The sequence below is a fragment of the Netta rufina genome, assembly GCF_964035555.1.
Source record: "Netta rufina genome assembly, chromosome: Z".
In the NCBI taxonomy this organism is placed as follows: Eukaryota; Metazoa; Chordata; class Aves; order Anseriformes; family Anatidae; genus Netta; species Netta rufina.
The window spans coordinates 56265814-56282147 of record NC_140126.1 but is presented as its reverse complement, the minus strand read 5'-3'; the positions used below and the strand labels follow the sequence as shown (position 1 = coordinate 56282147).

The following is a 16334-nucleotide window of genomic DNA, read 5'->3' as shown; positions in this document are numbered from 1 at the left end:
TGTACTTAGATGACTAACTCTCTCCAGCAATTGTTTAAAATGACTATTCTCACTCACAAGTTTATCATTTTCAATCACAAGTTTGTCATTCTCAATCGAAAGTTTGTCCAATCTGATTTCTAATGTTATTCCTGTCTCCTTTTCAAAGGCCAATGACGACTTCAACACCTCATTCTCTGATTTCAAAGCTGCATATTCTACATCCGAAATCAGTTTGGAAGCAGGAGTTTCCTTAGCTTCCTGCTAAGCACAAGACAAACAGGCCCCTAACACAGCACAAATCACACCTTTACCCTTTCTTTGACCAATCTTTCGTGAAGTCTGAAACTGCTCAATATTTTCTACCACTGTCTCTTGATTTTTCCAAAATTCTTGGGCCCATTCCTTCCTCACCTGGGAAGGGAAACATTTGCATTTTTGCAGCAGTTTATCCATACCAATCTTGCCAACTACACCAATTTCTCTGTCACATTAAGGGGTGTAGCCGACTAACAGTTACGGGCCCGGTTGGATTCAGGGTACTGAGCTATCACAATCACAGATTCACCAATAAAACATTAACCATTAGGGGGCTGGTTGGATTCAGATCACTGAACTACCACGGTCACGGATTCACCAATAACATATAACCACCCTTAGTCTAGATGCGTTTGATGAGAACCGTCACAACTATGAGCAATGCAATCCAGTGCAATTTTTTACAGCAACAGGTACACAGGTTCTTTGGATTGCTGGCGATAGTGACTGTCTGCAAAAGCAAGCTAGCATGCATGAAATACACAGGTGACACAGGTGTGCAGCCTGGAAATTAATATATTAAAACGCACAAAGATTCTGTAGAGATTTCTAAGTTTCTGTGGAGACACACGGTATAACCAAGTGTTCAGATCTCACCCAAAGGTGTCCCAATGCAAGGGGAAGAGAAGCTCAGCCCATTGACTGATTCCAGGGGTCAGGAGGTCCTTGGGATGGTGTATTTCCTTGGGATGGTATCTCCCCTGATGGTGGTATCTGCCCTGATGGTGGTATCTGCCCTGATGGTGGTATCTTCCCCGACATCCCCTCTCTCTTAGGCCAATTTATATTATTTTCTTTCTTTTAGGTGGAGCTTGAGTGACTCTGCTCAATCATATCTTAGCTATGATTGGTGAAAATTTCCCCCATCTCCGTTTAAAGTAATAGGCTTCTAGAAATTCAGAGTGCCTGCTCAGTGAGGGGTGGTCGCACCTTGGAGGTGGGTAACTTTTGGCATGGAGGTGTGTTTTGGTATTACAATGATATTATAATGAGCTAAAGTGCACTAGGGTACAGCATTTGTCAAAACATTGACAAATTTGACAAATTTGACAAAAAAAACAAACATTGAGGTCCTTGGCTCAGGGTGGCAAAAGTGCAGCTTATCGGTCTTGGTGTGCACAAGAAAAATCGAGTCCCCACGTGGTCCCAGAGCCTAGCCGTGGTGTCTCCGCTCCACTCCACTCCACTCCACTGCATGCTCCGTACTGTTCCTTAGGGCTCGCACCCCAGCTTCCCCCAGCGTGGCTAACATCTAAGGTTGGGAGCCCAGGGAACGCTGAGGTAACCCTGACAGCCTCTTCAAGGCTGTACATCCTCTTTACAATGTGAGCGTTAGCTTTATTCCCCTCGTTACCTCAGGCCGTTACCCCACAGTGCCCTCAGCCCTCACCCACCCCTGCTGCCCCCACCCCTCCCCCTTGGGACGCGGGGGACGCCCCAGCCCCGCCCCCTCCCACAGGCCACGCCCCCTCCGCCCAAGCCCCGCCCCTCCCGCCCGGACCCCGCGGCCGGCAGGGCTCATACCGCCCCTAGCCACATACCCCCTTCTAGGTCCCGCCCCTCGTCTCTGATTGGCCACCGAGCCTCCCTCCTGGCCTGCCATTGGCTGCCGCCGGCCCACTTAAAGGGGTAGGGGTGGTGGCGCGCCCGTGGCGGTGGTGGCGGCTCCGGGACCGGGCGGGTGAGTGCGGGGCGCGGGGCCGGGGGCACGGGGCGAGGGGGGTGCAGGGTCGCCGGGGAAAGGAGCGTGCCTGGGAGGTGGCTGGGTGAAAACGCGGCTGGGAGGCGTGGTGGCAATGCCCCGCCGGTGCAGCTGGGGGGAACGGGGGCGTTTAGCCCCGTGCCAGTGCAGTGAATGAGTCGCGGAGGGGCTTAGCCCCCTTGTCGGTGCCGTGCAATGAATGGGTTGTGAAGGTGGCGAGCGAAAGTTCTCCGCGGGTGCAGGCCTCGTCGCAGCAAGGTGTGTGCTGCTGCCCGGTGGGAGAGCCGTCCCGTGCAGCAGTGCAGCGTGCCGCTGGGTTGATTCAGCAAGCAGCCAGATGTGCATTGGCAGCAAAACATGAGCTGCCACCGCTGCTCTTTGCACGCAGCGGTGTCCCCGGTGATGTCCGTGCTGGGTTGCACGTGTGCTGATTCTCGGTCCTCTTGTGTCCCAGGAAGCTTGGAGAAGAAGTGTTGCCGTGCTCTGCAGCAACAGGTGCCAGCGTCCCATCCCCATCGCACTGAGGGCAGGGCACCCGTGAGAGGGACACACCATGGCGCACAGATTGCCTGTGTGTAAGTACGGCTGGGCTGCCAGCTGAGCCCAGTGGGGTCGTGGGTGCACTTGAGGTGGCAAGCATGAAATTTGCCGCTCAAAAGGTTCTCATCACAGTATTTCTGAGTAGCGTTTTGAACAAAGTGCAGGGAGTAAATGTGTTCAAATTGATGTATTCACTGACATGTTAACGAGCACTCTGCGCTTTTGTGGGTTGGGCTGTAAAACTCTGACAGAGCTTACTACAGAGTTGTAGTGATGCCTCAGCAGCCTTCTACTTATATACTTAGTGGTGTGTTTGGACAGGTCCTGATTGTATTTGTCACCCGAAACTGATACAAACATTTTAAAATTTCAGTTCATTTTAACGTTGTTTCAAGATATTATACAAAAACCTTTGAACATGTCCTAAATATAAATCCACATCACCGGGGGAGGGCAATGCTTGCTAACCCCGGCCTTCTGGTCAGAGCATTGGTGGAGGAGCGATGCTCTGCATGTCCTTAAGTCACATGCAGGCCTGAGCTCCGGGTGGTACTTTCTGTCAGTGTTTGTGGTTTGGGCCTCTGTGCCTTTCGATAGCCTGAACTGGCATGAATTGAACTGGCATGAATCGCCCTTAATGCTGTTTGTCACAGGAATATCCCGAAGCGCTCAGAGTAATGCTGTACTTGTTTAGTACAGGGACACTTCCTGAGCTGTCAGACTTCTGCTCCCTTAAAGGCCTGCCTGCTTGGCTGTTTTTGTGGTACCTGTGGAGCAGGTTATAAGTTATTTATACTGGAAACAGAGGTAATTATTAACAAGCTTGTACCAATGAGTGGAATAATCTGTAAGGACAACAGAGTGGGCACACGAATTCCTCAAAGCTTGTGTCACTGTGGAGGAAGATGTTTGGAGATCCTGCTGCCAATAGTATTTAATGTTCTGAGTGGTTGTTTTGAAACTGCTTTTCCAATCTGATTAATTTCAAGCGTGATATTTTGGTACCATTATGCACTATTTCAGGTAGCCAAGTGTGTGACTATGGAAGCAGAAAGAATTCCAGCTGGCACATACGTGTGTTCTTTCATAGGTATTTAAAATTATTAAAAAATGGTCTGAAAAGTCTCTAGTGTTTTAGCTGCTAAAATCCACTCTGGTTTTCATGTATTGCTGCAACATCTGCAACACCTTTGTGCTAGATGCTGTGCAGGAAGAAAAAATCCAAGGTGTTAACTGATTGAATATAAAATGATATAACTACTTGATAACATAGAAAAGCGAAGTACAGAGAAATGCATCTGATGCTGATGGTGGACTGCGGATGATTGCTCAGGAGATTAGTGGTAATCAGCTACACCAAAATGTCCTTCCCTATCAGCTTAGTGTCAGAGGTTAAATAAACCTGAAATAATCAAGAGAAGTTTCCATAACTCAAATGGTTTCTAAACATCAGCAAAAAGCCCAAATAAGCCTTTTGTTTTAATGGCTCTGTAGTTGACATTGCATCATAAACAGGCAAGTCTCCATCAAATATTTGGTGAACAAGATATTTGTAGCTTGGTAGCAGCTTCAGAAAACTGGTCAGGTACGAATTTTAAGCAGTTCTCCCAGTCAGGAGTCTGCAATAGTAATTTTTTTTCACTCTTAAAACTTGACTCCTAGCTATTAATTCTATAATGTGTCTCTAAGACTGGCATAAGAGGCTTTCAGTGAAAGGCGATTGTTTTTTAAAAGGAGACAACAAGTAAATCAAGTATCTGTACCATACCCAGTGTAATTGTTGCCATCTCATAGAGCATTTCAATTGTGTAACACTTCAGAAGTTTGTGAGAAGTAAAATGAGAAGATGTGCAGGAGATTTTTCCCTCTCTGCTATAGTAAGGGATGACGTGAACCCCATTTCTATGCTCTTGTAGCATATACATCTGGAGGTCAGGTGGGCTCTCCTGGCGGGTAGTAGGGCTGTGGGAGTTGGGGGGGGACCTCAGGAAGGTCCAGCCCAGCCGCTCTGCTCTGCCAGCGCTGGGTGTTTGTATGAGCCCTGTTCTCTGGGCTGCAGCATGACAATCTTCATCCCCCTCTTCCCCCCCTGCAATCCCTCTAAGCTGTATGGTGTTACTGCAGGTAGAAACATTTCCCTTTTGTCGCTTGTGTTGTTTCTGAATGTCAGGGAAATCTTCCTTGCTGCAATTTAAGACCAACTTTTTTTTTTTTCCCTCCTCTGTGTGTGTATGGGCAGGTATGGTGCTTAAAGCTCTTTGCAGAATGCTAGATCCAGTTTTAACACTGATCAGCACAGAAGGATTGCTTTGCCTGCCTTGCAGCCCTCACTCCAATACCACTCACTTCTTTGCTGTTTGCTGCGACAGAGCAGGAGTATTGACTGGTGTAACATGTGGGCCTCTGCAGTCCTGTGGAGCTGCACATCACCAATTGTTCTTGCTTTGGCAGTTTGCTCCATTGCTTAACCCCACCTGACAGCAATGTCCTGCTCTTCTCTTTTTCAGAACTGTCTCAATTTCTCCCCAGGTGCATTAGGATCACTTCACATTATACTTCTGAACTTCAAAAATCTGAAAGGCCCAACCAACTTCAGGAGAGCTCTCCTGTCTGTCAACTGAATCAGAGGCTTTTGTTAGCCCTGTATCCAAGGAACACAGTACTGCTTGTGAAAGGAAAATGTTGTTCAAAGCAGTGAGTTTTCACTGCTCTTTGGGGAAAAAACAAAAAACAAACAAACAAAAAAAACACTTCTGAAAACTGCTTTCAGTACTTCTTGTAGCAGATGAGGGTTCATTCGGTTTTGGGTTAACTTGAATTTAATAGAGGCAGTTATGTAAGATGAGAGAGATGACAATGGAAAAATACATCTTTGGGCATGATCTGCTGCTGACTTGTATCACTCTTAAGAGTTTCGAGCACGTGAACTTCCACCCTGTGATTCTGTTGTCATCTCCTTGTTGCTGTGTTTGCCAGGGAGAGGGGAAGTGACTGTTCCAACTTCTTAAAGTATGTTGAGGTTACCTACACTAACAAAACATAAACCTGAACCTTCTCTGCTTAAACTGTTCAAAAAGTTTTTGACACTTTGTTTAGTTCTGGCTTCTACTTGTGGCCTTTTCAGCTCTAAAGAGACACATCCTCATCTCAAAAGTTTGTAATTGGAACTGAAATTGAAAATCGCAGTACAAAAGTCAGAGGCAAAGGGAAAAGAGGATGGATTGGGGTGGGGGAAGGCTTTGGTGGTGTTTGCTTAGTGCACAAGTAATTCTGAGTGTGAGAGAAAAGGAGATAAACCGTGTGCTGGCAGTCTGGAAAAAAAGAAGAGTGAATTTCTGGATATCAAATTAAAAACATGAGATGAGAACTCCTTCCACACCGTTATTTTGGTACACATTCAGAGTGTGAAGATTTCAGTGCTTGGAAAGGAAGGGAGGAGAGACGCACGGGTTCGGCAGGCGGCTGGGATGGAGCTCGCCGTCCCGCAGCAGCCCACGCAGCGCTGTGCCCTGCACCTGCAGCCCCAGCCCCCAGTTGTTTTGTCAGCAGTGGGGCAGAGCTGGCACAGCACCAGGGCTGGCCCCCAGAGCCAGCAGGATAGGGTGGGCAGCCCGAGGGGGGCAGGCACCAAGGCAGCTGGCCCAAACTTCCCAAAGGGACATTTGGGGAAGGGGCTCTTGTTAAGGAAGCGTTGTTAGGGAAGCGCCTGTCCCCCCATGCAACTGCAACACATTGAGGCCCTCCTTCCCAAGACATGGACAAAACTTACTCCTTGGTGGAAAGGACAGAGTAATTGATTTCTCTTTTTTCTTCTGCACAGACTTTGCTTTTCTTTTCCTCTGATTAAACCGCTCCTGATCTTAACCATGAGTTGTTTTGTGTTTTTTTTTTTTTTTTTTGCCATCCTATTTTCTCACCCTGTCCTGAAAAGGGGGAGAGAGACAGCGGTGTGGTGGAGCTGATCTGCCCATCAGTTGTTTAAACCACTGTACACATCACTGCAGGGGCTGCTGCCAAAGCTAGGCTTCTTATTTTTCAAGCTGTAATGCTCATTCTGTAAGGCAGGGTGGGACATGTTCTTAATTGGTTAGTGCATGCGATACATACACCATCCTTATCTTTAAAAGCTTTTAGTGCTTCAGTTCCTTAATCTTTCCTGTCTCTTGAGTTGAGTTTTAATGTAGAATTTCTGCTGAAGGTATTCCTCAGGATAAAAACTGGAAAAGCAATTATTATGGTAAGCCAGAGATGGCAGTTGGTAGGACAGATTTGCATGTCCTACCAAAGTCAGGGTTGAGTCAAAGTCAAGGCAGAGGAAAGTGATGCGTTCAGACTATTTTCAGTTCTGTCTCACTTTACAAGAAAGTAAAGTGAGCGGGGCTAAAATGTGAGCAAGGCAGTGCGAAGAAACCAGGCCTAATGCAGAAGTTGAACACACATTTGGACGAGCTAACTGGTAGGAGGACAGTGGAAAAATCAGTGCTGGAATGGTTACAGACTAGTACTCAGTGGAGAGTTGATAGCTAAGGGATGCAGGAATTTGGTAGCAGAGTTTGTGGTTTGCCGGTGATCCCTGCTTCTGGCTGCTTGCTTCTGGCTCTGTTCTGTCATGGCAGCTGTGCTGATGCAACTGTCATCTAAGCATAAAAAAAATGGAAAAAAAAAAAAGACCTTAACGAGGGGGGATTTGGTGAAGCTTAGTAAGTTCAGTTGGTCCAATTTACAGCTTGGCAGCCAGCTATGGTAACCACAGCTGAAGCAGCATCAGAACAAGCCTGCCTGACCCTGGCAGCTTGTCTGCAGTGAACAGACAGCTGTGCAGGGGATTCTCTGCACCCATGCTGGCTGGAAAAGCCTGGGTGAAGCTTAGGAGTTCATGCAGGATCTTCAGCTTTAGGAGAATGTCTAGGGATAGAAAGGGGCTGTGTCAAGATGCTGGTTTGTAGCAGCTCACCAGTTCGGACTCAGACCCATTCTACATGGGAGGTGGTGACTGGGATCCACTTGCAAAGGGAGTTCTGGACTTGAACTAGTTCTGTGTTTTTCCTTTTTGCATCTTAACTAAATACCAATTGCCCTGTGGCTATGTTTAAAGCATTTTGTTCAAAGCAACCGTTTAGAGTTTCCTGCATATATTTGAATTCACTGTTACTTGTGCAGTACCAGCGCCTGTTCCCCTTAAAGCCTTTGGCAAACTTTTTTACAATTTAGATAGAGTTGTGATTGTATATGCTGAGTATCAGCATATACGTCATTAATTGATATTACGGATATGCAGTCAATGCCCCAGATATTAACCATCTTCTTCTAGTGTGCCTATTGACTAATGCAGAAATAGAACTATTTGTATGATATGCCTTAATGGACTGCAATATATCAGAAAATAAATTTTGCACTTACGGCACAAAAATGAATGTATAAAACTGCACATTTTCAGAGAAATCCTAAATGGAAACTGTATTTAGTATTAAAGTGGAAAGAAGCCACTATCAATTGAAACATCTCATTGGTGTTCTTTTCTGTCTATTTTGCTATTTGCAAAGTGATTCAGATCAGTATCAGAATATTTTGCAGTGGCCTTTCTTCTAGGAGTCTTTCATTTTAAAGTATGTGTGTGAGGGGGATAACTTCTTTTTGTTTGCTAGTAGTATTTGGTTTTGTTCATATATTTATTACCTTCTTAGGCAATTCCAAGGGATGCCTGCTCTGTTAACATAGTCTAACACTTGAGCATTTGCTTTCTAAGACAAATTGTATTCATCAGCAAGAAAAAAATGGAAGTGTTAAGCCTTCCTCAAATTCATCTGTAGACCTCTGCTGTTGACATAAAAAGCTTTTTTTCTGAAACAGCATTTTAGGATTTCTGTCATCTAAATCGTTGATTAATTTTGCCTAAAATACAAATGGTTAGCAATGTGCTTCATCCATGATCACCAAGCATTACCACGCTATTAAATCTCTAGGAAATGGTATGGTTTTGGATGTCTCCTTTTCCCTTCATCTGTTCCTCTGTTTTCCCAAAGAACAATCTTACTGCTCTGATTTAATACTCCTTCGAAACTGGGACCTTGGTGCAGTGTAAGGGTGCGCTGGACCTGAATCCATCCCTTCCCTTTCTGCCCCAGTAATGCCCAGCCTTCCTCTCTTTGCCTGTTTCCAGATGCCTGCCTGTGTGCTGCAGCTCTTAATGTCCATCCACTGTTATTGAAGAGAGAAGGACAAGCACAGTCTGGCTCTGACCTCTTTACCCTCCTGCTGCTGGAGCTGAAAGGCCATGCAGCAAGCCCTGTTGCAGGGAGCGTGGGGAGGGCCATCTGTGAGGGCACACAGAGCAGACACTGAGGGAAGTGTCTCAGAAGCGTGAGAACCTAATTCTGGTACTGCATGCGCATAGGATCACATTGCCACCCGGTGTTGTTATTTTACTGTCACTAGCATTGATCCTGCTTATATCAAAATTGATAGTCAGGCTTGTAGTGCCCATCAGGTACAAACACGTTGGCACCAAGTGTGCATGCGTGCTTCTAAGCTAAGAGTTTAGTTTAAATGACTTTGCAGGGCTCTTCACAATTAATTATTTGCTGTGTTCTTGGAGTTCAAAAATATAAACTTGATGTAGTTAGTATTTTCATTAGCTCTCCAAATAACGTTAAATGCAGGATAATTGCTGTCATTCAAGTGGACAAGGTGACAAAAAGCATCTTTTTTCTTCACAAACAAACATTCAGGTATCTTTAATTGCCTGTACTGTATTTCCAAAGTTAGGCCCACAGTGGAGGAAAAAATACATGGTTCATATTTGCAGAAGGGATCCTTTGCACTACTGGGTTCCCGGAGACCTAAATTGGTCAGTCTGTTTGGAGGTGTAACCAGGTGATGTTTCAGACATTAATGAAGTCATTGCTTTCTGCAATCTGAGCTTTTCATTGTGCATTTTGGGAACCACTCTCCTGGGTTCTGTGTCTTCGTTAAATCCATATCCAATAATTTTAAACTTCTCTGCTTAATAATTGCTGTTAATGAGCCTTTGAGGAGTTCAGGTGACAGTAGTATCCTTCTGAAACAATGGAGGTGTGGGTATAAACATCTTTAGCTTGACATGTAATTAATGTCTTTAGCCTGTTTCACATGCTTCAATTACTTAATCACCGGTGTGTGGCATCAGAAGAGAAGCACATCCTTTCATCCTGGCCTTGGGTATTACGAAGATATATCCAAGAGTTCGCTTTTGCAGAGCTCTGCCTTGTCAGCAGCAGTTGAATGTGTTTTGAATGGGCCTAGCAAACTGAGCTTTGGCTGCCAGGTAGAGCAATGGCCACTTCTATGGTTGGCTTAGCTGGGGGAAGAAACTGAGAAAATTTATTAGGTGTTGCAAGGAACTTGACTGTGCGAAGGATTGCTTGCAGACAGGCGTCTAGCTTTAGATGCCTAAATGCTGCCCATTTGAGGCATGTAGGTTCCTTATTTTGTTAACTAGGTAGATCTTTCCTCTTCCCTTAATCCAAATGTGAAATCCAAACATGCAGTAAAAGGTGAAAGCTTTCACTATTTTGATCTAATAAACCTCTCCCAGGACAGAATTCTCTTAAGAACAACTGAATACAAGATGTATATTCTGCATATGGAGGAATTACTTGGGGGAAAAAAAAAAAAAGGCATTGCATCCAGCTTTAAAGTTTTTACCTACTGTGAACATCAATCACAGAATCACAGAATTTCTAGGTTGGAAGACACCTCAAGGTCATCGAGTCCAACCTCTGACCTAACGCTAACAGTCCCCACTAAACCATTTCCCTAAGCTCTACATCTAAACGTCTTTTAAAGACTTCCAGGGATGGTGACTCCACCACTTCCCTGGGCAGCCTGTTCCGATGTCTAACAACCCTTTCAGTAAAGAAGTTCTTCCTAACATCCAACCTAAAACTCCCCTGGCTCAACTTAAGCCCATTCCCCCTCGTCCTGTCACCAGGCACGTGGGAGAACAGACCACCCCCACCTCGCTACAGCCTCCCTTGAGGTACCTATAGAGAGCGATAAGGTCGCCCCTGAGCCTCCTCTTCTCCAGGCTGAACAAGCCCAGCTCCCTCAGCCGCTCCTCGTAGGACTTGTTCTCCAGGCCCCTCACCAGCTTCGTTGCCCTTCTCCGGACCTGCTCGAGCACCTCGATGTCCTTCTTGTAGCGAGGGGCCCAAAACTGAACACAGTACTCGAGGTGCGGCCTCACCAGAGCTGAGTACAGGGGGACGATCACCTCTCTAGCTCTGCTGGCCACACTGCTTCTGATACAAGCCAGGATGCTGTTGGCCTTCTTGGCCACCTGAGCACACTGCTGGCTCATATTCAGCCGACTATCAACCATCACTCCCAGGTCCTTCTCTGCCTGGCAGCTCTCCAACCATTCCTCTCCCAGCCTGTAGCTCTGCTTGGGGTTATTGCGCCCCAGGTGCAGGACCCGGCACTTGGCCTTGTTGAACTTCATGCAGTTGACCTCAGCCCATCGGTGCAGCCTATCCAGATTCTCCTGCAGAGCCTTCCTACCCTCAAGCAGATCGACACACGCACCTAACTTGGTGTCATCTGCAAACTTACTGAGGGTGCACTCAATGCACTCGTCCAGATCATCAATGAAGATATTAAAGAGGACCGGCCCCAGCACCAAGCCCTGGGGAACGCCACTAGTGACTGGCCTCCAACTGGATTTGACTCCATTTACCACGATTCTTTGGGCCCGGCTATCCAGCCAGTTTCTAACCCAACGAAGCGTGCGCCAGTCCAAGCCAAGAGCAGCCAGTTTCTTGAGGAGAATGCTGTGGGAAACGGTGTCAAAAGCCTTGCTGAAGTCAAGGTAGACCACATCCACAGCCCTTCCCTCATCCACCCAGCACATCACTTTGTCAAAGAAGGAGATCAGGTTTGTCAAACAGGACCTGCCTTTCATAAACCCATGCTGACTGGGCCTGATCGCCTGCTTGCCCTGCAAGTGCTGCGTGGTGACTCTCAGGAGGATCTGCTCCATGAGCTTCCCTGGCACTGAGATCAAACTGACAGTCCTATAGTTCCCTGGGTCTGCCCTCCGGCCCTTCTTGTAGATGGGCGTCACGTTTGCTAGCCACCAGTCGACTGGGACCTCCCCCGGTAGCCAGGGCTGTTGATAAATGATGGACAGTGGCTTGGCCAGCTCCTCTTACAGTTCCTTCAGTACCCTCGGGTGGATCCCATCCGGCCCCATCGACTTGTGCACATCCAAGTGCCGTACCAGGTCGCCAGCCATTTCTTCGTGGATAGTGAGGGCCACATCCTGCTCCCCATCCCCTTCCACCAGCTCAGGGTACTGGGTATCCAGAGAGCAACCGGTATTGCCGCTAAAGACTGAGGCGAAGAAGGCATTGAGCCTTCTAATTGAAGGCATTCAATTTTTAAAAATAAAAAATAAGGAGTTGCATTCCAAGAGTTTGACTCTCTTGGGTGGACATCTGTTCATGAAGATTACTGATGTTTTAGGGAACAAACTAACAATTAAGCAGTGTCACTGTGTTTACACTTTGTTGTTGTTGTTTCAACCAGTTGAATTAGTGTGGTAATAACAGGAATCATACATGGGCTGTTGCCTTGTATGGCCATGCCTGAACTATGTAATGCACTTGGACTTCTCTTCTCGAAGGTGTAATTTGATTATTTGTGCTTTTCCTGTCACATGGTCAAGACAGCTAGTGCTAGTTGTACTGTGCTGCATTAACTGAAATCTCTTCTGTTACAGCACTCAGAAATGTCTTGCAAGATGACATATGTATCAGAGTGTAGAGGAGTATCACATCCAAAGAAAAAATGAGGTCATGTAGTATCTGGACTTAATTTCAGTTTTTTATTAAGTCTGTTACTTACTGCAAGCATGTTAAGAGGAGGGAAATACTGGTACTTGTCAATATTTAGTGTAGATCAGAATCCTGTTATGTGCTTTCACATATACACAGAGCATGTTAAGTTCTTAAAAAACTGTATGTTAGTGAATTTCAAAACTTCAGTGGAGAGAAGCGGGAAATTCCTTGATAAAACAGAGGAAAAAAACAATCAAATTGGGGAGGAAGAAAACTTTAAGATAATGATGTCTGACAGAGTCTTCTTGTTTGTTTCTTCTTTTGTTCGGTTTTGTTTTTCTTCCTCCTTAACCTTGTCTAGCAGCGGGCCAAGAAGCTGGAAAACCTGCGTTGCCAAAACGAGTAGGTGGTATTATGGATAGAAGATCTGAAACAAGACATCCTTATATCAGCATTATACCATCTTTGAATTGCCAAGATGAATGTGTATGCCAACGCAGCGGAGAACACGAGAGATTAGAGTTGAACAATGTTCAGGAAGAGACTTCTTCACGTATGTGCATCTCTCTGTATATATTCCATTTAACTGCAACTTGAGGTGCTTGGGGGGGTGGGGAAGGGAAGGCAGATGTTATCTTGGAATTAGTTTAAGCCTGTATGACACCTTAAAAGCTCTCCTTTGTTTATACCAGTTGGGCCATTTTCATTTTTTTTGGCTTAATGAATATCAAATGAATATCATTAGTGTTCACTAAATTGTCTGATGCAAGTACTTAAAAATTTTAAGTTGGTATTAATGGACTTGGAAATTTAACTACAAGAGAAAAACATTAAAACAATGCATTGTAAGGACTCCATAACATGCTACTTTAAGAACAGGCAGAGGTAGGAAATCATGTAAAATAATAACCATTCCAGGGTTTAAAATAAAAGGGAAAACAGAACAGCTTAAAACCTGAGGCTGCCAGGCACCTCTGCCCAAGCAGAGTGACCTAAAGCAGGTAACCAAGGACTGTGTCAAATCAGGTTTTGAATATCCCCAAGAATATATCCTTTTACCAATCTTGCATGGTTGCTTAGTTGCATTTAAGGTGTCAGGTCAATTAATAAAGAAATATGCAGCTCATTTTAGTTAGCAGTGACCCAGCACGAAACAGAAATAAATCAATCCAAAATGTTTCTCAAAGAAATCTGAAAAGCTACGATAGGAAAAGAGATCAAATAAACAAGCATTTTGTTGTTCGTTAATGTAGAAAACAAGTCACTCTTAGAATTTACATGCATAGCAATCATTACAAACAAGGAGATAATACTGTCCAAAAGGCACATTTTTAATGACTCCTAAAGTAAGAGCTGGCACAGGTCTGAGTATCTGAAATAAAAAGGTGGTAGTGTCATAGAGGTGGAGCTACAAATAAAATAAAGCCATACAGAGATGATCCACTTCACCTAAGTCTCCAGGAACAATGGTGTATGATAAATTTGATAGTAGTATAATATTAACTTCAAAAAAAAAAAAAAAAAAGAGACAGCAGTTAGAAAACAGTCTACAAAGGAGAGAGAAAATGTTACTTTAGAAGTTCTGAGGCTATGAGGCTATGCATATTTCAGTGTTTTTCTCTTGTAGTTAAATTTCCAGGTCTGTTAATACCAACTTAAAATTTTTAAGTACTTGCATCAAGTAATGCAAGCCACTGTATGTCCAGAAACAGTTTGAAGCTTACAGATGACTTGAAATAAACATTCATTTTGTCGTGCTAGTAACAAACATATTTTTACCTTCTTTTACCTTGCTGCTGAGTCTGATATTTATTGTCCCTTTTATGCAAGAGTTGTTCAAGTGTAATATAACCAAACAGAATTTGCAGTGATGGTAACTACCATCTGTAAATTCCACGTTCATCTCTGCTATTATTGTCTTCTCATGAAGAGTTTCACTCACAGCTGCATGTACAAAATACAATGTTATTAGTATGTAATTTATTGGAGCAATAAATGGCTTTATCTGAGTGTGGCAGGAGGCACAATTCAGCTGGTTAATGAATGGTTAGTTCATTTTTTTGCATGTGGAAAGAAATGTTGCAGCTCCTTAAATCCTCTAGTGTATTTCAGGTTTCCTGTTCTCATCTTAAAATTCCATTTTAATTAAACAATGCAAGGATGCTGCTTGTGAGCATGCTTCTTTAATATTAGTCTTTTGCTGTTGCATGCTGAGCTGAAATTGTATCACTTAATTTTTTTTAGGCTTAATTTATAGAAATAAGACTAAATATATTAATGAAGGATGGCTATGTCTCTGCTAAATGCATCATCAAATTGCATCACATTCTCAGTAAACTACCTTTTTCATGAGCAGATTTTATAATTGAGAATGTCTCCATTGGTTTTGGTATTTTTTTTTTCCTAACGTATTTTCTTGCAACTTTCTGTGTAGGTTCCAGGCCGTTAGTATCTCATCCCATAAACATGAGCGAAGTTGAACTGTTAAATAATACTGCAACTGGAGAACCTGTTTGTCAGACTAATTTGAGCCGAATTTTAGAGACAAGCACTTTACCAGTTTCTCTAGCCTCTTATGAAGTGGAAAGCAACCAAATCACAGGGAACATTCAGAATCCTGATAAAAATTCTGAACACGTCACTGAACATGCTTCTGGAGAGTCTAATGATTTGAATGGTCACAATGGAATTGCTTTTGTAAACATCGATTCTTATAAGCCAGATAGCAGTGATGGAGAAGATGATGATGGACAAGACCAGCTATGTTTGGGAAGAGAAGAAGCAGGTGTATTTCAGGAAGCACTAGATGACGTAGTTTCTGAGTTAGGAAAAGGTATAGAGGCTTTCACTGACTTAGAGTCCCAATTGTCCACTCTTGGCCACAGAATTTCTAGAGAATGTTGTAAGGAAGTGAGACCAGTGCCTGTAACAAGATATTTGAGCATAGATTCAGACATGAACCATTCAAACAACAAAACACTTAAAAAATCCCCTGCCGAAGATCAAGCCATACCAAAAAGTAACCTGACTCATGAAACACAACAGATAAATCTAGTAGATACTGAAATTTGTACCCCTGTAACAACTTATAATGAATTAAACCTCAGTGATGACGAGGCTGAACAAGGAAATCCACCTGAGCTAGCAGTGAGACCTAAAATAAGAAAGCAAAGTCCCACAAGCCGGTTGGAGAGAGAGACTCATCTGTCTGATGATGAAGAAAGCGAAAGCACTTCTAATAGGGGAAGTGAAACTGCTAAAATCCAGCAAGGCTATGATAAGCGTACATGGAGAAACGACAAAGAAGAATTGAGTTTCGCTACGGTCCTCAAATCCAAAGAGTACACAGATTCTCAAAAGAACACTAGCACAGACCTAAGTAGAAACACAACAGCTCAAGAACAAAATGATGACTTAAACAATAGCAATTCTGGGGATGCGCTTGAATGCTGCAGCAGACACCTACCACAGCCCCTCAAAGATGAAGACAGGTAAAGTACCATTTTTATATTTGTATTGTGCTGAATTGTATGTGTAAGCAATGTGCACATCTTCATAATTTGTCAGCAAATGGGACATAGTAACTCGAGGAATTTTAGAATGTAGTCATAAAATGAAATGCTGATTTATCCCTTCAGCTCTCCTTCACCCCTCTCCAAGGCAATCTAAAGAAATGGTACTTATGGCATTGTAGCAAATTAATACAATTTTAGTATTTTTCTTTGTAAAAAACAGTGGAGTTAGGTGCATAAGAATTATGTGAGGAAAGTTCTGTTTTTTGCTTGAATATTTTTCCCTAAAAAAAAATCATGGCGACACAAATGTAAAATGCAGTCTTGTAGTATTAGTGTGTACAGATATATATACTATAGATCATTTATCTTGAACTTTTAGTTTTCAGTCTGTTTTTTTATGTTCTAATACTGTGATAGTTAATATGATATCTATTTTTTTTGGCAGAGAACTCAGTAAAGAACAAT

At 43.9% G+C, this 16334-nt stretch overlaps 1 protein-coding gene across 1 annotated transcript in view; it reads left to right on the top strand.

Annotated features, from left to right (window-relative positions):
- Positions 1–2552: 2552 nt before the first annotated feature.
- Positions 2553–16334, top strand: part of PJA2 (praja ring finger ubiquitin ligase 2) — a gene marked incomplete at both ends in the record, with an annotated part of 29010 nt that continues 15228 nt past the window's right edge. The window contains 3 exon segments of the mRNA XM_084305582.1: positions 2553–2574; positions 12716–12907; positions 14789–15845. Coding sequence (XP_084161708.1) covers positions 2553–2574; positions 12716–12907; positions 14789–15845 — 1271 coding nt within the window.